This window comes from Paralichthys olivaceus, chromosome 4 (assembly GCF_024713975.1).
Source record: "Paralichthys olivaceus isolate ysfri-2021 chromosome 4, ASM2471397v2, whole genome shotgun sequence".
Lineage (NCBI taxonomy): Eukaryota > Metazoa > Chordata > Actinopteri > Pleuronectiformes > Paralichthyidae > Paralichthys > Paralichthys olivaceus.
In genome coordinates this window covers 10,955,047-10,978,720 of record NC_091096.1, presented here as the reverse complement: position 1 = coordinate 10,978,720, position 23,674 = coordinate 10,955,047, and the positions used below count along the sequence as shown (strand labels likewise).

The 23,674-nt window shown below is 41.5% G+C and overlaps 1 protein-coding gene across 2 annotated transcripts in view; it reads left to right on the top strand.

Annotated features, from left to right (window-relative positions):
• Nucleotides 1–23,000, top strand: part of LOC109639297 (ephrin-A5b) — a 93,984-nt gene extending 70,984 nt beyond the window's left edge. The window contains exons 2-5 of one of the 2 annotated variants that reach the window (XM_020102681.2): nucleotides 4,753–5,045; nucleotides 20,169–20,234; nucleotides 20,645–20,725; nucleotides 22,636–23,000. In XM_020102681.2, coding sequence (XP_019958240.1) covers nucleotides 4,753–5,045; nucleotides 20,169–20,234; nucleotides 20,645–20,725; nucleotides 22,636–22,760 — 565 coding nt within the window. In that variant the 3' untranslated portion in view covers nucleotides 22,761–23,000. The remainder of the gene's footprint in view (nucleotides 1–4,752; nucleotides 5,046–20,168; nucleotides 20,235–20,644; nucleotides 20,726–22,635) is intronic. The other variant, XM_020102682.2, reaches the window with a different exon arrangement.
• Nucleotides 23,001–23,674: the final 674 nt, after the last annotated feature.

Genomic DNA, 23,674 nt, shown 5'->3' with positions numbered 1-23,674 from the left:
CCCTCAGGTTTACCCCTGAGACCTGCTGTTTGGCTCGCTCGGCATTGCTGTGATTTTATACTGCGTTGCCCTTTATGTCATGGAGGAAAAAAGAGAAGAAAAGCAATGAGGAGTGAGAATTTTCTAGAGCAACTGCCCACACTAAACAAGGATTTCATACAGGATCAGTTTACTCCCCTGACATCTCGTGTTAGTAGTCACTCCCTTTTTTTACACTTCTGGGTCAGACCTTTGAGCAGTCGTATCTAGAGCTGCGCTGAAAAGTTCCTCACTGATTCAACTGGTTTGATGACTGGGATTGCTCACTGCTTCTTTCTGCTGCTGAGCTGTTGCTTTCCTGCTTTCCCCCCCCCGTTCTTCTTGCTTTCTGTCTGTAGCCACCGGTGCAAAGCTTCGAGAAGTGGCTGATGGGAGTTCTTTGGGTACAGTGTGTGTGTGTGTGTGTGTGTGTGTGTGTGTGTGTGTGTGTGTGTGTGTGTGGGGGGGGGGGGCTGTACGTATATATGTACTTGTGTGTTTGTGTGTGTGTGTGTGTGTGTGTCTGTGTGTGTGTGTTCGAGCGTATGCACAGCAATGTCACTGGGCTGTGTAATTGAAATGGAAATGAGCCAATCAGCCACTGCAGTGGTGTGCCACCTTACCCAGCATTCACTTCAAGATTCAAGCTCTTCCATACTCACTCTCTGTGTTTGTGACTCTGTTTGTGTTTCCCTAGGCATCTGTGTGTGTGTGTGAGCCTGTGTGTGTGTGTGCTGACAGTAGTAGGGCCTGCAGTTTCAATCATGAGGGCCAGAGGAGGTGGTATGAAAATGTAATCAGTTAGTAATAAAGATTATCTACACACACACTCACACTCACTCACACACACACACACACACACACACACACACACACACAGTGTCCAGCTGATTTTCCCCTGGCTTTTGGGTTGTGACCCCCAGCTCACTGGGACAGCTTTGGCATAACGAAGATGTGTAATTCTCACCATTTGACAATTAGCCCACCGTCCAACTTTGCTCCTTAATTACCTATTCTCTCGCCACGTTGCTACAATATTCTCAGATAAATGACAAAGATTTGACGCTCACAATATCACCAGAAGCATCTTGTCAATTACAGTGAAGCGACTGTGGTGACTGGGTGGAGTGTGTGCATGAGTGCGTCATTGGGAGCAGAGCGAGGGGTACACAGTGCCAACTCCATCTGGACAAAATCGGAGGTGATTTGTACCAGCTTTTAGCTTTCATTACAGGGACATTAATAGAAATGAACACGTAAGCTATTGCTGCGTGATTATGGAGTGCGTCACTGAAACTCTCACTGACTTGTGACTTGTTGAACACTGTTGCTTACTTCTCTGATACATAACTACACAAAAGCCGCTCGACATTTTAATATTTATCAGTTTAATTTATATTTGACCCATAAATGACAGAATTAGGAATCTATTTTTAATTGGTAAATGTAATTATTTATATTGATGCTGGTTATATATGAGTTTCAATGGATTATCTTTATGTAGATTTAATACATCAACACATTACTGCTAATTAAAATTGCTGAATTTATTAATTAAAGTCTTAGAAAATGCAATTATTCCAGCGCCCCACTCCACACAGTGCAATGCTGACAGACACACAAAACAGCCCATTTTCCTAATGGAGCTTTAATTTACATTTTCTTTTGTACCCACATGGATCAGTTGATTGTACAGTATCTTTGCAATTACTCTCTTCTATTAAACCAGGGTTACTGTTCCTGCTTATATTTCACTCTGAGGGATTCTCACACAGCGCTGCCTTTAATTTACATTCTGCTGGTGCAACCCCTTCTGTGCTTGTGTATTCCACACAGAGAGGCCGATGCATGTTGAACAACACATTGGAGGAGAACGCTTTCCTATTCCTGCTGGAAAGTAGGGGACTGTTAGCGGAACAGCAGCAGCCGATTAAGTCTGCCATTACTATAAAACAGGACACCGGCCACATCTAAAACTCCCAAATTAGTCCCTTGATAACAGGGGTTTTTATAAGGACTATAAACATGGCTTTCTAAAAAATACAATAAGTTTTTTGTGATAAATCTTGACGACAATCCTGCAGTGAAGAGATCTGGTGAGAATTTACAGCTTCGGGCTGCACACGCTGTCATGCCATGCAGTTGTAGTAGAATCTCGTTTAGTGATAAACGCATGGTTGAATAACTCCTGCAAAGAGTTGGATTCACTGTGGGAGCCTGGCAATACTATCAGCAGTATTCAGTCTTGCTGCCTCTTTTTTTATTCCCTCACTCTCTTTTGGAACCAGGACCCTCTCTCTCTCTCTCTCTCTCTCTCTGTTTCTCACCCACTTTCTCACTCTGTGCCATTAGCAGCTTCTGGCTGTCTCACTTCTGTTCCTTTGCCAATGTGCCAGGCACAGCACACTGGACTGATAACACAAACCTTTAACGTCTGCCAGTGGAGGTGTGTATTTATTAAATATATGTTTGCACGTTTATACTGTATATATGTGTGTGGGTGTGTGTTATGTGCTACAAATGCCCATCCTGTCCCTTTTAATGTGCTCACTCACCCAAACATCCTCAGTTTAATTTGCAGTCAGGGCCACAAGCCACTATTCTGGCTGCAGAGGCAAAGAGAGAAGGGCAGCTGAAACATCACACACACACACACACACACACACACACACACACACACGCATTCAGATTTACCCATACATTTGCATATACGTATATACACACACATACACACAGATGCTGTGGTAAGCGGATGGGAGGATGTGATCATTAAGTTCCTCTCTTCCTGGACCTCCACAGACATGTTTTAAATGAGATGTTACAGATGAGCTCCTCCATGCCTTGGTTGTAAACACCCTCACATTGGTATTTACCCTACATGGGTAAACCCGGATAAACAACATTTCATGCTAGCTCATGCTCACATACACATTCATACAGAGCAGAGCCAGAGGACACATATGATCACAGTAATGAGAAATGACTGTTGTTTGGATTTGTTGCTTGGCTGTTACATTAATCATTTGATTATACCAACATGAATTAAGTGACAAGGGGCAGGCATCAAAATTGTTATTTGATCTTCAAAACAAGTGGTCTGGTTCTCATTGCAAATGTAATTCTGTGGAGTTTTTCTGAGATTGAAGTAGACGCAGCCAAGCAGCACAAGAGTTTTCAGTGCGTAAACTGCTATTTGATCTTAAAATCCTTTAGAGAATGAACTCAAACATCACATTAGGAAAAGAAAAGAAGAAGAAGAAGAAAAAGCAGAACAGCAGTGCAAAGCAAATAAGTGGGTGGAATGAGTGACAGGGATGAGAAAGAGACATTCTTACTGCATTGTGCAGCACTGTAATTTTTACAGCATCTGAAGAAGTCTGAGACATTTGGTGCCAATCAATGAAAAAAATCAAATTTTTTCCTCAGATGGTATTTTAAGACTGAATGAAAGAACAAATTAAAAGCATACTCTTTATAACCCCCATCCATTCAAAGGAGCCATGAATTTTATATCTTAAAAAAATCTTTAGGACGTTAATGGATTTTTGTAGATGAGGGAAACAGTAAAGGTTAAAGAGGTCACTATCCTGCATGAGCCCCGCTTCAGTTTATCCCAAAGCTCCAGAGTCCTCAGGATAAAATGACTTCAGCCTGTTTGGCACCCAGCCCCCTTGTGTGTGTTTTGTCAGAAGTCTTGTTACAACATTGTCACTTACAAACCAACACCACCTGCCCCCCAGGTAAAATGAGTCGGTGGCACCAGCTGCGTGTGTGTTTACTTGTGCAACTTTGTGGTTTGCAACTTCACTCGGAAAGAACTTCAAGTGTGTGTGTGCTAAATCTCAAGTCTCCAGGTGTCCAGTATTTTCTTTGGGAAGTCTCCTGTGACCCAAGAGTCAGGGTCGTACAATTCTAGACCCAAAACTAGCAACACAGGAATTGCTCTTCTAATTTTAGTAGCTGTGAAAATTCCACAGGTAGAAGGGCTATATTATATATATATATACAAACATGCAACTGTGTGTGTGTGTGTCTGTGTGTGTGTGTGTGTGTGTGTGTGTGATTTAAGATTGTGTCAGTGCGTGCCCTTTTGATGAATATGCCTTTATATATGGAAGCCCTCTGACCCTGTGTGGCCTGTTCTAGATCATTGCAGCTGTAAAGATGCCTCACTGCTCAGCCAGGCTACGTATTTTTCCTGTCATGACATTTACTGTCTGGGCCATCTTGTATCCCTCAGATTATGTCAACTTTGCACTCTGCCCGAGGTTGTCTTAGGTGTTTTTGACCGAGTTAAGTCTCTTATTTTATGAAAGAGTAAAAAGAAAAAGCTGTTTTCTTGAAGCATATTTACCCAGAGTCAAATACGTCAGTTTGCTATCACTCAGAAGGCAGATTTGTGTATGTGTGGGTAAATATCTGTTGCAATGATAGATTTATGGATAAACCAACCCTCCCATATTTATTGAAGCCAGAGGACAAGAGCGCTGGTGCTTGTAAATTTCCACATAGCCCTGAAAGAAAACTGATCTAACCTCCTTTGTCTATGTATACGTACTGAATTCAAACCACAACAACTGAAGCAATGCTGGTGCATAAACACACAGAATTATTATGATTATTGGATTTTCCCAAGTAACTTCTGGAGGGCATGAAAATCATTCAGAATTTCGAGTACTGTACTTCATATAAATACCAGAAAGGTTAACCTCTTCCTGTCTCTCTTCCCTTCAGGTTCCATCGTGGGGACTACCACATTGACGTATGCATAAATGACTACCTGGACGTCTACTGTCCTCACTACGAAGACACGGTGCCAGAGGAGCGGACAGAGCGCTACGTCCTCTACATGGTCAACTATGACGGCTACAGCACATGTGATCACACCGCCAAGGGCTTCAAGCGCTGGGAGTGCAACAGGCCGCACTCCCCGAACGGGCCGCTCAAGTTCTCGGAGAAGTTCCAGCTCTTCACTCCCTTCTCCTTGGGCTTCGAGTTCAGACCCGGCAGAGAATACTACTACATCTGTGAGTGCTTGTCGTGATTGCATTACATGTGACAGGTGACAAATGAAAGGAAAAACCAACATAAAGTCAAATCATCTACATTTGTCTTTGTCATTTGGTTTTTTCTTGTATTTGTTTGGATGTTTCCTTAATTCATCCCCTCTTTGTATGTAGTGTAGACACAGTGATAACATATAGAGCTGCAGTGATACTGCAGTCAGTTAGTATCATGATTTTCTAAAAGCTGCATAAAAATCCCAGATGCATTCACTGATAACCATGAAAGCACATAACCCAACATGTCGTGAACTGAAAAACCTACATGGCCTTTTCCTGACCTAAAGATTTTCCTTTAACACAACAGAGCAAGGACACACACACACACACACACACACACAGACACACATGTTTTCACAAGTTCACTACAGAGCTTTGAGTGAGGCATTACAGTGAATCCGAGTGGGTGCTTTCATGCTCCGCTTTCTGCCAAGCCTTTCACACTGCTCTAATCATTCGGGGAAAAACTCTTCCCTAAAATGGCAATGGAATTCATGGGGGAGTCAAATTGAGACAGTTTGAAAGTTATAGCTCACTTTCCCCCACTGCACAATACTGTATATATAAAAAATTACCCTCCTCTCTGCATTACGTTACGAGTCCTATTCAGCTCACACTAGATGTTAAGTTGTCTTCTTCCTGGAATAAGAACTGAGCCTATAACTGAGTTCATCTGAAGTTGAAGCCCCTGGGAAATTAGGTTTTATCAAAGCAAGGTGATAGAGTGGAATTGAGTGGAGTTTGTCCTCCCACTGCAGACTGTACGCACATGGAAGAGCCGCCGTCAGTGGGCGCAGTCACCGCCACCCGCTCCAAACACATTCGTCATAGGGATTCGCTGATATTACAAAATAGGAAGCACAGTTATGTTCTCATATGGGCTGCATTAGTGCGGTATCATGCAGTGTAATGCATTTATTACTTCAGCTGTTGAGGGGGAAGCAGAGGTTTGTGCACTTTTTGAGCCAATAATTGAGGGGAAAACTGCAGGAATTCCCTTTCATCAAGCAGGATGACAGTTGACAGTTAACACTCCTGTTTATCTGTTTATCTGTAAAAATGTATCAGCTGGTGTTAATGCAGCTCCCGGTGACTGTCAAATCCCTGCGTCTTTGTGTTTTCTTACTCTCTCTCTCAGAGACGGCGTTGAAAGACTCAGTAGCCGAGCTGAGCGCAACACGCTGAGATCTGTTTTCTAAATTGGCACCTTTTTATGAAGCCTTTTAACCGACAGCCCGCCAAGTCGCCTGTCGTTTCACATGTTTCGCTCTCTCTCTCTCTCTGCCCTCCGTTACACTGTGGAGTTAGGGACCCGAGTAAAAAATGTTTGCCACTGTTTCCATGGTGAATAAGTGTTTCCCTTCTCAAGCTTGTCCGCAGAACAAATAGCCTCGAACCCTTCCTACAGGCCGCTTCCACAGCCAGGTGTTTACCCATTTGTCTGATAAAAGTAACCAGATTTCCCTTTGCTTTTATAGCCAATTTACATTGACAGTCATACAAAATGAGACGAGGGAAAAATGTCAGTGTCTGAAGTTGGGCGCGTAGATGGGGTTAGCACAGGGTTATACGATTCATCCAGTCCCCCAAGTCTCTATTCCGAACATTTTTTTCCCATTTCTGTTGAGAGATGCTTGTCCTAAGGGCTGGATTAAATTACACTGCGACCGACAGAGCTTCCATGGAACACATCCATTCTGCTGTAGCACGCCATATTGGTTTAGTGGCCCGCGGCTTCATTGGCTATTGAACGATTCTAGCGTATAGCCTCTCTGGCTACTGTGGCGGATATTAAAGTCATCTACCATGAAGTCATACGACATGTGATTTCCCAGCGCCGTTGTGTCCAACCTCAATGTCCAAAAGAAGCAGGTGGAGACAGCTGCTGACGAGCTCTGCAGTAGACAGAATGTAAAAGTGAAGAAGGGAGATGAACAGGGGGGAGGGAAGAGGTCACGTTGCTACACCTGGAAATTAATCTGCAGCATCTGTTTCTATCATCATCACAATAAGGACGTTTTCCTCATCACTAGCAACTGATTTTTTTTTATTCTTCTTATAACCTTAGGAATTCAGTGATGAATACAACTGTATAAGTAAACAAGCTGCTAAGTTAAATATATATATATTTAAGAGTATAACCTAAATTCAGTATTTCCTTTAATGGATTATGTTTTGGCTTTGCATACTATTATAATAAATATTCAGGAGTTAAGATGCTGAGACAAAATAAATTAAAACATTGGCCAAGACTTGATTATCTCTAATCTTTTATCTCTAATCTGTTTGAAGGAGAAAAAACTGATCTGAACACCACAGCATTGGAAAATCTTCCCTGATCTTGTTTGCTCAACAGGAGCAGGTCTATTCGGCATCGACTCCATCAACTCACAGTCACTGGAGCTGGAGTAAACTTTTCAGAAAGAAATTTCAAGCTCTGTTTCTCCCTGTGAACCAAATGCGCACAGGTACAGTTTTACCAGGTTCAACTGTTGGTCAAGTTTATGCTTGTAGTTTATTTTATGGGTATTCCTCCACTCTCGCAAAAACTCCCAATAAAAATGTGAAAATATTTCTAATGTGCTCCATCTGGCATTCATATTTATCGGCTTATTAAATTATTTCCACTAATTCATTAACAAAACATTGTATATACGATGAAGTAGAAACAGATTTGGTCTGTGAGCTACGTGGCCCAACAGCAAGTAAGTACACATTAAGATATTTACAAACTTACAAAGACTATTATATTTGGAGTTTGTTTGAGAGCAGTGTGGTCACGTTAAAAGGAAAAGCAGCTCCTATGTGTCATATTCCTGAACAAGATGTTGAATATTTCAGAATTTGAAATGTGCCTGTCACTTTACAGTAAAGCATGAAGTGCAGATACTGTCCAGCGTGGAAACAAATAACCTTCCAGACATATCGGTTAACCTCACTTGCAGCTTAGAAAATACAGTCAGAGCCAAGATAGGAAAACAGTGTCTGTGTCCAGGAACAATAATCCTGACAGGGCTGCTTGCATGTTATTTTTGCAGCAGATATTGTCTGGAGCAGGTATGTTGTGGGAGTTTAGTGTAGTGTTTGTTGTCAGAACGGACTCCGAAGCCTTTTGCTGGGACATTTTAAGTGATACAGTGCCAGTACTATCAGTACTGTCAATGTCTGTTGACATTGTACTCATTTAATGAAGTAAAGGCATTGCTTAGCTAATTTTTAACGTCATATATCCAGGAAATATATCCGAGATGCTCATGCCTATTGAACTATGAAACGTGATGGCGGTGAGCCAGCCCTCCTGTGATGATATCCAGTCTCATTATTGTTAGAAATGAGATTTAAGACTCCGCTGTCAAATTTGAGGTTTTCAAGTCGTTCTGTTGTGCAGCCACAAGTTCACATTGATTAAACTCTAACAGCTTTTTTGGGACACTAGTTGATGTAGTTTGGAATTTACCACTGCCTGGATACACACAGGTCATTCTAGGGTAGATGTGAGTTTTCAGCTTAGGGTGATCACTGTTGGTTGTGATTTGACTTTAATGAGCAGTACACTAAAGATACTAAAGTGATATTGAAACTCTGTAACTAAAATAAGGTTATGTTATGTTGTCATTTACAATTTAGCAATGTGGAGGAGCCAAAAGTCCAGAATGCTCTTCTTTTCTAAGGGGCACAAGGTGAAATAACCACTTTTCTTTAGATACTTACATATATTTAGGTACTGGTTAATTAAAACCAACGGATGCTTGAGGCCACCTGCAGTGGCCACAGGTTTGATTGACCAACTTTTGCCATGAGGATCATTAAATGTTTACAACATAACTTAAAAAATCAACAAAACACCCACCAGTGTCCACATGAAGCTTCAACACAGCATAGAGGGTTCTACTGTGTAAGTTAGGGTGATATCTTCAGTTCAGCACAAAGTCAGTGGTCAGACTTTGCCCTTGTAGCAGATTTGCCTGCATTCTGTGAATGCATATAGTGTAGCGCGGCTAACAGGGAAAATCTCATGCATCATTACCTGCTGAGGCCGGTTATACTGCACACCTGCACTGCACACAAATGTCAACGTGTCCTGAGGCAGAGGGCACCATTAATGAGCAAATGAGGCCGAGGTTAGCGGCACTAAGTGTGAATGGGTTCATGTAATTGAGACATAACAGTATATCATCAAACGAATTCAAGAACTACACTTGTGACACTTATGTCAATGTGCCGATAGAAAATCTGTCCCCATTTCTGTGGCTTTCACTAATCTATAATGTTTAACTACATGCAGAGCAGCGGGGGCTGAATATTGTATATAAACATAAGCAGTATCAAAATATTAATCGTCTCCTCATCTCTAATAACATTCTGTAATCAAATGGCCTGAGGGAATGGGGGATGAGAAGTCTGCCCTCAGTGACGTGACTGAGTAGCTTTCTTGTTTGTAGAGGAAAATTAAGATGTCAAATCTTATTCATGCGGAGAAAATACCCGTTAATGGTGTTTTCGCCCTACGAGTTTGATGCGGGTCGGAGGTTGATTTGTTGCATTGCCGACAAAATTAGATAGCGGAGACAGGTTTCTGCTGTCATCCGCTTCAACAACAGAAACAGCTTAATCAATGCTCGCAGGACGGAGGGGATTTACTCAAATGGAGGTCATAATTCTTCATTTTTGTTTGCGTCAGCCTCCTCTTTCTGCCTGTGGCGGGTAATTGAAGACAGGAAGAAAACTACAATCAGTCAGGAGCCTGATCCTTTTTGCAGTCGACACCCTGCTGTGATTTTTCCACAGGTCAACACAAGACAGACTGACAAGGAGGGGGGGCAGAGAGAGAAAACAGAATAGGAAATACATTTAATGTAATGTAAAACTTACAAGATTCAGAGAGATGCAGGGAGCCATTTAATCCTGGAGACACATGCAAGCGGTTGAGCAAAATGCAGCATTAGCGGTGAGTGAGTTACAGCTCGGCGTGTATGTCTTCATGACAGACCGAGAGGATGAGCAAGGACAGCGGGAGCACTTCTCGTGTCGGAGTTCACAGTGCAATCAAGGTTCAAGTGAAACCCATCTCGCAGAATGCTGATGCGAGCACGTTTTTCTAATATGGACACGAGCCACAATCTTGTATTTGAGTGATTTTAATCTGAAAAGGGCAGAAATCCAATATCGGTGGCAGCTCACTGCGAGAGATGAGTGAGAGCAGTTATGGTGTTTTAGGCGTGCAAGATTTGTGGTAACTGGGAAACAGCTCGATGTGACCATGCAGTGGCAGATTGGCGGCAGGAAAGATGTTGTTTTCTTGCAGTCCGACTCGCTCACCTACATGGACTGGAACTGCTTCTTGCAGAATCACACAATCAATAACACATTTGTGTCTGGTTTGTTGCTGGAGTTATTTTATAGATGCTTCTGGGTTTGACACTGCAAGAAAGAGGAGCTTTACAGTAACGTCCTGAGGAGAGTCTGTGCCCGATTGCAAATGAACTCTTAGTAAATGGCCAACGGAACCCAGAGGGAAATGGTGGGCGATGATTCTACACATGTTAAATTACAAAATAAAACACATTCTGTGAGCCTTCGATCACTCTGCAGATGCCTGTAGGCCAATATGCAAAACGCAACACAAGACCGATCATAAAACCAAGTTAATAAGAAAGAAAACCCCCAGATATTCATAAGGTTTTTTTCCCCCACCCAATCTCATAAGGTCTTATTCAACTTTAGTGGACTGCTACACACACACAAAGCACAAACAGATTCCCCAAGACATGCACTGTAGCTGTGTTGTGATGGATCATAAATCCTGTGATGTACCATGTGCCTTCAAGCCGCTCTCGAGAGGAGCAGGGAGCAGGGACAGTAGAGAAAGCGGCAGCAGCAGCAGGAAAATGGTATTAATGGACAAATGAAATAGAGGCAGGGGACGGTGTATGCTGTCCGTATTATGTTGGAGCCATGGTAGGCTTTGCTAATAATGATAAAGAGCCGGCGCCGCTCTATTTGTGGTACCAGCATATGGACACCATCATAACTCAGAGCTTTCATCCATTCATATGAAAAATCAAGCCTGTCATCAACAGTCAGAAAGGATCCAACAACATGGAATAATGTGACAGAGAGCCACACACACAGATCTGGGTAAAATATTCTACCACTTGCATGAACAGACATAGAAAAGCCACAGAAGCACACTGTCTGGAATGCATTATGGTAATTCTGATAGATAGACATTCCACCACCTCTAATCCCCTGGTTACTACATCACTTTTTGGTCTGTTCTATTTAACCAATCCTCCACTTTTACACCAGATACCTGTCAGCTGTTCATTGTTCCCCTGCAGATTGCACAATGAAAGATAAATTAATTCACTGTATAGACTGGTGACAAAACAAGACTAGGTCAAAACCTAGTTTACGACTGGACTGTGTGTGATCAATGTGCAGAATCAAGGGTGGAATTGAAGAATATTGGGAACCACAATGTGCTAATTAGCATATTAATAATGTATTTGCATCCTTTCAAGGTGTAGCCAGGTTTCGGCCCTTTATCTGTTTGCATCTTTCCTATTCTCTGTCTTATACAGTATAAACGATATTTTAATATAGATGAATTCCGTGTTGATCTGCTTCTTCTGGAAGACAATGGGACAAGCATGAATTAGTGACTGAAACGTGGCCCGTTCAGACCACAGGTTAACCAGCAGTCACTTCCAAGCCATTTTCCAAGCTGCTGCTCTACACTGAGTTTATATGTGAGATAAAAATCACCACTTACATTAGTTAATTCCTTAATATTCCTGTGAAAGCACAGGAGAAAATGCATGATTTTGGTCTCATTTTAAAGGTAACCCTAGTATTTTCTCCTACAGTCATAATTCTCTTACATGAAATGCTATGACATGGAAGCTCCTTGTGGGTCAATTTTGGTGTTGATGAAAAGTCAGAGTGCAGCTTCCTTTGTAAATCAGCTTTATGGCTTGTGTTTATTTGCTAATATTAATTATAATAAAGATTACGTGGGTGTAATAATTTGTCTTGGAATAAATACTGTATTGGATCAACTGGGTTTCTCAATGTGAGGGGTCTATGTCACAGTTTTGTCGACAGGCTTCATGGGAGAGTTGCACGCATTTTCTTCTTGGTTGTTAGTGTGTTGACAGTGTTGATTGTGCCTAGTTTTTGCCAATGAAATGACAAGAAATCACAATCTAGGCTTTAAAAAGCTAGACTGAGCACACATTGGATTTGTGTACTTGGTTCAAAAATAGTTCCCTGTGTTATGGTGTTAAATAATGTGTTCCTGTGATTTCTGTTGTATTTACAATGGCACAAATAATAAAAAGAACCGTTTGGACTTACTTACATGTATGTATAAATGTTCTCTAACACATGATCCGTCCATCATGTAAGTTACAATTAGGAACAAACATAATCTCTTTCATCTTATCTAATGAAAAGAATAGGTCTTCAATAAACCACAAGTGTCCTTTGGAAAGACACTGAACCCCAAATTACCCCGGATAGCTGTGCTGGCAGTGTGTGAATGATGCACGATAGAGACATTCTATATATAGAAGTGCTCTGTGTGTGAATGGGTGAATGCGACTCTTGCTGTGAAGCACTTTGAGTGGTCATTAGGACTAGAACAGCTTTACATAAATGCTTTCCATTTACTATTCAAATCATTGTTTTGTTCTTGTCCATACTGAATATATAATTCAAATGCTCACAGCTTAGACTGGAAAAAGTGAATTGCTCAGTTATGACATCAGCCAAAGCTCACTGGAGTCAGGAGTTAATTAAAACAGATTGGAGGTGATGGTTAGAGCTAATTTGAGCAATAAAAACAGTTTGTAATTCACAAGTAGCAGCTGATGTGAACTGTGCCTTACAAGAAAAGAGATATCCAAAGACTTATAATCTTGAATTGTTGATTTGCATGAAGTTGGAAGGATTACAAAGTCGTTTCAAAGAGTTTAGATACTGATCAGTCCAAAGTTAAACAAACTGTCTACTAGAGTCTGATGATTTAAATCTGTGGGATGTCCAGCAGATGTCCACAGAATGCTCAATGAGGTAAGAAGGACGCCAAGAGTATCTTCAGGAGTTGTGCATATGGTTAAAGGCAACTAGAGTTGCTTGTCGAACTGAAGAAGCCTCTTGGAGGTGATACGTCTTCAAGAAACACAAGCAAGTCCAGTTGACTTGTACAACTCCTGAAAATAACACAACCTGAATGAATCTTCCCAGGTAAGATCAGAGTAACAGCTAACATCTCTGCTCGTGAGTCTATCATTGGCAAATCATGTTGCGTTGAGCACATTGTCCATAGTGTCCTGCCACAGAGGAAGCTATTGCTCGAGGAAAGTACCATAGTGTGCTTGAAGTTGTCCAAAGATGAACATGACACTTTACAACACTACTTAGAAAATGTTCTGGGCATTAACAAAACTATGGTTGGATTGAAAGAAAACAGTATTGTGGCTTAAAAAGGGCAATGCATTCCAACATGAGAACATTAGAAAGTAGGGTGGATGTGTGAATCATGATTTGAGGCTACCTTTCTGACAGTGGGGCTGGGCAGTCCGCCATCATCGAGAGTAAAATGAAATCTCACATTTATAAAGATATCTTACAGGATCATTTCAGGGTGGCTGTTTGCCAGCTGAAGCTCAGTGTGTTAGGTGAGGGAGCAGGACAGTGACCCTTAACATGGAAGTAAATCTACTCCAGACTGACTTCAAATGAAGTGACTCCAATATTTTGAGTCTGAGCCCAGACCTTGAACCTAAAGAGATGTTGAGGAATGACCTCAAGAGAGACAGTCACACCAGGCATGCTTAAAATATGTCCGAGCTGAAGCAGTAGCAAAAACATGGTGCAAAATCCTCCTGAACATCTTACCGAGCAGAAAACCAAGTAAATCCAAAGAGTTCAAAAAAACATTTTCAGCCCTCTGTAGATGCAAATGATCCCCCTGGGAAAAAGTTGGAAGCAACAAAATATCTTTCTTGTTCTGTTTGTCACATATTGCACAGCCTCGGTCTAGGTAACAAACTGCTGCTCTGCCGCTCACTAAACAGAGAGGAAACAGAGAGCTGTAACTTGCACTCCCCAAGCAGTGCTGGCAACACTCTTTGGTTTGTTAAAAAAGTTTTCAGATTTGTTGCTAGGTGCGTATTTATAAATAGATGATGCCAATGGGGTGTGGAAGGTCCTTAAATCTAGTGACAAATAAGTTATATACTGCCTGAAACATCCATCTAATGACACATTGGTAACTTTTTGCACAAATAATTTTTTTTCCATTCAATAACAAGAATTAAACATGTTCGAGGTCTGGCTGTGACAAGCTCATTGGAGTGGCCCCCCTTTTCAAAAATGAATTGAAAACAGTCAAATGACCCAGCCCATTGGGCAGACTCGGGGTAATAACAGGCCAGGAGCTAAGTCGTGGCACAACTTGTTGACAGGTCAGAGGAAGTAAGGCGAGATGGGGGGAAAAGTCTCTAATCAAGTTATTTTAGTTTGATCCCAATAAAGTAGTCATCACTTTGTCTGCGGGGGCTGTGATTCAGGGGGCATAAGGTTCCTCTCAGCCCATTATGATTCATGCATTTAACAGCCATCTTCAGAACCTGGTTATGATTCATCATCACAAAGGCTCAAAGGCAAGGACATTTTATCCTTGGCCAGCGAACCATTAACATATACTGAATGTTTGTTTACGGTGGATACTCATTATGTTTATTTGCCTATTCTTCATTTATTTGTTCTTTTTTTATTCTGCCATTTATTACTACACATTGACAGACACACAATATTTCTCTTTTATTCAGTGGGTGGATACTTAGGCCATAACAATAATATTATGATTCCATGTGATACATTAAGTGCAGTAATGAAACATTATTATGTTTAGTGATTTAATATTGAAAGGCTGAACCTCCCCTTAGATTGTTAAATTACAATAAACTCTGTGATTCAAGTATGAAGACATGAATGGGTTGATGAAATTCAAGGGTTTTCACTCTTTCAATTACCCGCTTTTCATTTTTAAGAATGCTGAGAGATGTGTTTGGGCAGCATTATGTTGTTTTTCACAAAATGAAGATGCTTGATGGGGAATTAATTGTAGCCCTGAATCATTGCATTGATATATGGTAAAACAGAGATTTAACCCACTGTCCTTTTATGAACATGTTCTTTCTCTCACTTGTTTCCTTCATTGCTTTTGACCTTGGCTCACTTTTGATGGACGCTAAAAGACGCTAGGAAGGAGCAAGAGGGCAACTATCATCAGGGAGGGAAGTTTATGTTCCTTCTGCTGCCTGAATCAGAGGCATCGTCTTTCACCGCTTCTCCCAGCTCCCTCATTCCCCTCCTATTGTGTGCTCGCTGTAGTAACATCTGGTTAATGGGCCTTTTCAGTGGATAGCCTCTTCCATCTTCTAATACACACACACTCACACATCGTGTAGGAAAGCAAACATAAATGCACAAATGCATTCCCTTTAATGGTAGATTCAAATCTTTTCAGAATATCTTTTTCTCTTTTAAAGGTGTCCTAGTTAATAGTATGCTGCTATGTATGTGCGAGGACATTTTGTGAAGGTCACTCAATAACTATGTCAGTACATATATTCATTTTATTCTATATGAGTTCATTCTATATATGTGTGCTATAGTAGGGCCTATAAAGAGATTATCCCAGACAGCAGAGCAGCTGATGTTACCTATTGGAGGGGTGGAACTTTTGAATTCAAGGTTTTTTAACATGTGTTCAGTTAAAAATTGGCTTCTTTTGACTGCTCCCACACTCTGAAACCAATATTAATGAATCCCAGCAGTGATTTTTATGCACCGAATAGAGGAAATGTCTTCCAGCTGCAAACTGTCTAATTAACTATAGATGGAAACATCAGTAGAGGTTGTCACAAAGGTTCTGGAAACGTCAAATTGTGTATTTTGTACATCAGGTTTTGTAAACCCAGACTGCGGGATCTTTCTAGACTGGGTTTGTACGCTGTGAGAGCGAAGAATATTCTCAAAGAGGCCTGCGGTTCATTTTTCAGTGAACTGGCAGAGATAGCTGGCGAGGAGCGCTTAGGGCTGGAAAATCAGACTAAAAGGAATGCTAACATGATGATATTCATGTTACACTTTCACATGATGGCATACGAGTCTATGCGAGGCTTGGCTTTTGACGCTGAAATTGAAGGAATGCTTTATAGTGAAATACTGTTTCATACAAAGTGTTGACACTTTGTGGACCTCTGGGAAAAGCACTCTCCACAGATTATTAAGTTTTGTTGTAGTGGAGCTCTACAAGCAGGACAATTTTAAACACAGTTGTCAAAAGTGGGAACCTGAAACTTTCATATTACAAAATTATTAAACCATCTGTACCTTGCAGCGCGTCGGTCTGAAATAGTGAATTAAGTCCTGACACTGCCAAATGTCTAAAATTAGTTAAAGGTTAACAGACGATGAGAAGACCCCAAATGACACCAGATTTAATGTAAAAGAAACATCAAATAAAGCTTTTTGTAGCACTTGGATTGACTCAACCTACAGTATTCTGTTACTGTAGAGCCATTACACCTTCGACAATGATATTCTGCGCTGTATTTAGCCAAGTTAAACTTTGCATTTAGCTTCCCATCATGCCAGACACGTGGTTTTATTTCCTCGCGTCTGGAATACTCTGTTGACTCCCCCACTGAAAGGAAAAAGGAAATGTGTTTTCCAGATAACATTACAGTTGCAAAGAAGCTTGGCTTGGGCTGTGATTGAAACAATACTGCGCCTAAGCCGCACTGAGCCCACCTGTTTGTTCTTCCGTAATTGGATTCTGCTTCATTCCATTTGCCTTAATGCTGATGCATAATGCAGTGTACTGAGGGGACCAGCCATTACCAGCCAGGGGACACGGCCTGGAGAAGTAACCTGACCTCGTCCCCGCCACCCCACCACCCCCTCACACCCCCCCATCCCTGAGACTTCTTTTCAGGGTCTCTGTCCTTCAAAGCAGCAGCCACTTGCTCAGGCTGGATGGATTGATGGTTGTGGCTCCATGTGCAGGGCCTGATGGGAACCAGAATAGCAGTTATTGATGTTGCGGCCTACAAGAACAATAAGCTGGCCCTCTGCAGCCTGTTAATCCAAAATAAACAGGCACTGGCCCGGGTGGTTCGGGCCCAGGGTGGAAAGATCCTCATCAAACACAGAATAAAGAGCCTGCTACCAAGAAAAGGAATGTAGAGCCAAATGTAATCTGCCCTTTGTAGTGAAGAATGTAGAGCAACACACCTCGTTCGTCTGCATCATGTCAAGTCAGTGGCCACGTCCAGGCTCAGTTAATCTCATTGACTTCATTTTTCTCACATTAACAGAACAACAGAGACGTGGGCTGGTCAATGTCAAATAGTGTATTTATTAGAGCCAGACTGATATTGATTTTTGGGAGTAGAACATTTTTGATAAAATCTTCAAAGAAAGAAATGTAACTGAGGCTTGATATTATATAATTTAACCATAACATTTATTATAAATAACTATAAATACAAAGAAATAACAAATAAATAGAATCTGAAGTAAGAAAATGTATATTATTTTATTGTAAAGATGAATGCTCATTTTTACACTGTTTATTGCAAAATAAAAGTTTTCATGTTAGCAAATATATGCTGATATTGATATGTCTGTGAAAGGCTCAGGCTCTTACTTTAAAATCGTTATTCTTGATGATAACAGCTCGAGGAAACAGATGCAGAATTCAATACTTACCATGAACTTCATAATTGATGATAGCCGCTTTGATCACTACACAATTGAGATATCTGTTCACTCTTTTACCTTATGTCCGAGATTGTCTTTTTTCGTGTGGGAGGCGGATGTCGTGCATGGCCAAATCTCTGAACATCACAAACAGCTCAGAAAACTGTCGTCATGACAGAGACTCCCACATGCTCTCTGCCATTTTCATCAGGGCCATACTTCTCTCATGATCAGCTGCCTTTGCTAAGTGGCTGGTGTGGATGGCTGTGACTCAGCTCTGCCCTCAACCACGATGAAGATAAGACATCTGGAGAGGGTGTGTGTGTGTGTGTGTGTGTGTGTGTCGGAAAGTGGGAGCATAAAGTAGTGGTGGAAAAGAGAACTGGAGCGACAAGAGGAGTGACATAAATTGTGTGGGTACTGGTGTGTATGAGTGGGTGAGCGACGGTGGCCAAGGTTCATTAGCGTGTCATCGGCTGCCTCCACACCGAAATAATAAGGCCCTCTCTCTCTCTCTCTCTCTCCCCCTCTCTCTCTCTCTCTCTCTCTCTCTCTCTCCCCCTCTCCCTTCCACTTTCCTCCCCACCAGCATCTGCTGAATATGAACCGAGCTGTGAAAAAGAACATCTGATCTCAAGTCGCCTCTCACTGACACATGACTAAGAAACAGATAACAGCTGATGAAGCAACAACATTAAAATGGTAAAAGCGAGGTCGAGAGGCAGGAGGGAATGAGAGAGAGAGAGCGCTTGATGAGCTGTAGAGAAGGATTCCCAAAATGATTGAAAGAGAATGCAGCATGCATTTGATAAGAGGCTGGCATCGAAACTCAGGGTAAATCAAGAGCGGAGAGGAATATATTTCCATCTCTTCTGACCCTTTTTCCGTAGTTATTAGTCAGTAATTCTCTTAATAAAAACATCCCCATGGCTACAGAGGCAACTCACTGCTTTTTCCAATGGCAAATAGATGCTGGGCCATTGATTGCAGTGATGTATACAGATTCATCTTTGAATGTTAAACACTGTGCAGACAAGAGATCAGAAAATTAAATAAAGAGCATGAAGAGCAACGTGACCAGACTGATGTAAAAATCTTCATCTAGTGGAGTCTTGACGAGCGGATGTGACGGCGCTGACAGACGAGAGGAGAGGGTGACACAGCTGGGGCCGAGGGAAGGGAAGAACAGGGTTAGGTATAGGTTCACTGGACATGAGTTGACAGTTCCCAAATGGTAGCCTTTGGAAATGCTTGGCTTCATTGCATCAGCTGTGGAATGATCCACAGAAGACGTGAAACGATGCCCGACAGACAGCTTTGCAGACAGTGTGGTCTCTGCGGAGCCGGAGGGGGAAAGTAGGATGAAAACAAGTTACAGTAAATATCAATAATATGTCACCAGAGTGGGAGAAAAACCTAGACTATTTGTTATTCGATATGATGTCATTACACAAGACTGTAAAATATATATATTTTTAAACTACACTATGATATACTGCCATGATGGATGCAACCACCGTGCTCCAACTGCTACGTGTTTGACCCCTATACTCTCCTACCGAGACGGCACCTGGTGCCTCAACATCCTCCACACTATTAGCGGCCAACCACACACACACACACACACACATTTTGCACATTATATTTGTAGGGGATGAGAACGCTCAGGGATTCACCCCCAATGGGTTTGACAGGAAAGGATCCATTTCCTGACAGCGGCCGCAAACCATCCATACATGCACTGTGTAAATTCCCCGGTGTGTGAACTTTGACTCTCTTGAAAAGTGCTGAGGTCTTTGTGGATGGAAATACAAATAAACTACAAACACATCATCTTCCAGTTTTGACTTTTAAATGTATTTTTCCTATTTTAAACAAGTCAAAATGATGCAAATTCCTTGATCCTTCCTAAGCTGCAGCCAGTTGCACAAATCTAAGATGCTAGAATTAAACTGTGAGCGAAGCACTCCACTTTCCCCCAGAGAGACTTTGCGAGCACATCTGTAAATACTTTCTAGCCATTATTCCCCAAGAACCATGACTAACCCACTAAAACCCACTTAAGAGCCAACATTAACTATCTGAAAGTTGATTTTTTTTTCCTCCTGAATAAACCTCAGTTTTAACCGTTGCTCACAGGAAGGAATACGACATGAAATATTCATCTTTAGGAAGATATTCATGCAGATCTTTGTAAGGAAAGATGCAGTTTGGAAACAAGTTTTTGTTATTCACTGCACATGTACTATTGTAGTATATCTAGTGCTGTTGTTACACCGGTTTCACCTTTGTCTACATTTTTTTCAGCCTCCACCATCGCTGAGAACGGGAGGAAAACATGCCTGAAGCTGAAAGTTTTCGTCCGACCATCAAGTAAGTGTTTGCATGTGACACGGAGGCTTTGTAACAGAGCTTGTTTGAGTCTACATTGAATTGAAAATAAAAACAATTTATGTCTACTTCTTTTTTCTTTTTTTTTTTACTTCACTGCCTCTTCAGTTACCTTTTCGCTCACTGTCCAAACCCTTTATTCCATTGATCACAGAACTGCTTTACTTGATAAGATTTTTTTTTTTCCTCTTTTGAATGAAAACATAAGAAAGGATGATAGATGATCACATCAAATGAAACTCAGGTCGCTTCATACCTCATCTGAACGTTGCCATGAGCTTTGTTGCTTGGGATGTTTTAATTTCAGGGCGTAGACGGGGGGCTTCAAATGTCACTAACCTATTTGGCATATACCTCTAATGATCTCTCATTCTCCCTATTTTCTGTTATAGACAGCTGTGTGAAAACTATAGGCGTACATGACCGTGTATTTGATGTAAACGACAAAGTAGACAATACATTAGAACCACGAGGTTAGTATGGCTTCCTGCTTTTTTGATTCTCTTCAGTGTGACCTCCATGCATCTGTACATGTGTCTCTTGTTCTGTGCCTCTTTCCTTTTTATGCCGTTTGTCTGAAAGCTGATCTGGCCTTCCTCTTCTCTGCCTGACGCTTGTCTTAATCTGATTCTGCAACAGATCACCACAGTGGTGTTCTCTTACTGTTACTGCTTACATGTTAACAATTGCTGTTTTATGTAATTATATTGTGTTTTGCACTCTGACACGGTTGTTAAACATTTTCACTAATTCGCCACAGAGAGTCACTTTCATCTACGTGATATGATCCATGGTCTGGTCTTGATTGTTTTAAATGAAAATTGTTCTGCTCTTATACACTCACTTGATTATTCTGATTAACACGACCAGTGTAAAAACACACAATCATGACACAATTCATTTACACATTCAAGAGATTAAAAAGTTTGTATCATGATTATTATCATGTTATCGTGTTTTTTAAAAAATGCTGAAAATGTAAATATATTTATTATAAATAAAAATAGATGATTTAACACCACATCAAATGTTGAAGGATATAATGATAAATTGGCAAATTAAATAGCAGTGTTCTGATGATCAGTTCCCTCTCACAGCAAAGTAGCCCGATTGACTCGTGACCAGAGTTCAACCATTTACTGAAGTTCAGACAAATACAAACAATATTGACACTGACACAGCCTCCATCCACCACGCTTTTACAACACACAACAAATGCACACTGCCTGCTGCATGCACTTATTCACATAGCAACAACACGTATGGCAATTTTTATTCTATTTTTACTCTTCACTGAGTTGCTGTTTGGTTCTGCAGAGGAACAATCATTATTGTCTGTGCTCAGGACACACAGCATGTTTACGTCTTCATACATGTCACCCACCCCCCAACCCAGTCACTGAAGTGAAACAGTCCACATGCTGCTGATTTATTCCCAGCACCAGCTCCCTCCAGAGCCTGAAACAACACAAAGTCATCCTCACTGGGAATACACAATATATAACAACAGAATGTTGATTGATTCAAAACTACTGTTTGATTCTTTTTATTCACAAATGAATGTAAAACATTAGTTGTTTCATTCTGAAATCAAAGGGAAGATGACACTATCAGCATTTAAAGCTTTGCTCTCCTTTCTGTGACCATCAGATACTATCACCTGTCATCTAAATGGGCCACACACACTCACAAGGCCAGACCCCTAAGACCTTTGTGATGCCCCCCCCCCCCCCCCCCCCCCCCCCCCCCCCACCTCTCATCCTGCCTGATTCTCTATCTGCCTATTTGTCCACCTCGCTATCCCATCCGCATCTTCGATGTCTGACTCTCACCTTTGCATGCTGCTTTTGGCTCATTCTCTAATTCTCCAAAGGAAGGAAATTAAAACATTCATCTGTCATCTGCTGTTGCCCTGTCCCTACACACACACACACACACACACACACACACACACACACACACACACACACACACAACACACACAACTCCGGTCCTCTGTTCTGTCAATCTGTCCTTTGCTGTGCATGGTTCAGCCTATTTCCCATGGTGCACCAGGCACATGGCTGCTCACACACACTGATGACATTGCCAGGCTGGCACATTCGGGAGGCGCCCTCACCTGACAGAGGATTTCAAACTGTTTCTGAGGATGAGAGTAGAATCATGACACAGCAACTGAAGTTCACATGGCAACCGGTTTAAATATCACTGTGAAAAACTTTACAAACATGCTGTTGTTTCTGCAGCAAGAAACACTGTCAGATTAAGGCTTTATAGATCAGATATACAAACACTTGAGATCCAATTAATTGCAAAATGTTATTGTCTGCAAGGTACTGTTGTATAAGAGTTATTCACTGTATTTCTTTTTCTACCCTTTTAGACGATACCAGTCACGAACCAGCCGAGCCTTCCCGAAGTGAAACAAATGCCGCGCCGCACCTGCAGAACACAAGTCCACTCCTGGCTTTGTTGCTGGTCTGCCTAGCAGCGCTCTTCACTTTATAGCGCCTCCCTCTGTCCAGGAGGGCATTTAACACCTAGCGTGGCCTGAATCTGCCCGAGGCTGCAGGGAAGGGGCGGGCTTTGGGTGCAGCGTGTTCTCTTGATTGGGCGTCAGAGTAGGCTTCTCAAGGAACCCTCTATTTTTTTCAGAAAAAAAAAAAAAATATTTAAGTGGTCTTTCTCCGTCTGTGAGTGAAAAAAGTTGATGTTGGAAGGGGGGAGACAGTTCCCCCTCTTAAACCTTCAACTAAGATGCCAAATCTCGTTTTTTGACACTTAGTGATTCTTATTTTCCCGTGACTTGACATCCCTTTACATCATGTTTATCTCATTGCAGCACTGATGTTTACCCACACATACACACAAACACACACACACATGCACTGCTTACAAAGTCACATACAAGAATGCCTCTAACAGTCAATAGCAGTAGGGTTTTACACAGTTGTATACAGTAGCAGCCTTACACAGTAGGAAAGTGAAGAATCTAGGTCTTAGAAATGATTGTACATACACAAAATAAATAGCTAATCCCGAGACCTCTCATGAAGCCTTTCAGAATAGATCTCGATAGAGCTCTGATGCGTCATAAGAAGCAGATTTCTTGCAACACCACTGAACTGGGATGTGCGATTAAAAGTGAAATGATGAAGGAAATTAGGAGTAATGGTTTTAAGCAAAGGTCAGACTGGAAACCACAGCACTGAGAAATTAAGTAAATGGCATGCACATTAGTCTATTGATCATCAGACTGTCCTGAGTCATAGATGGTGCTCGGTTTTCTCTTGAATATAAATTGCATGTGTTTGTGAATAAGCTACTTATAGATGGAGCGAGTCAGTGTAAAAACTATAGAACCATTGGGCAACTTGTCCCTCTTTGTGCAGTACACGCTCAAACACCTCTCAAAGCACTTG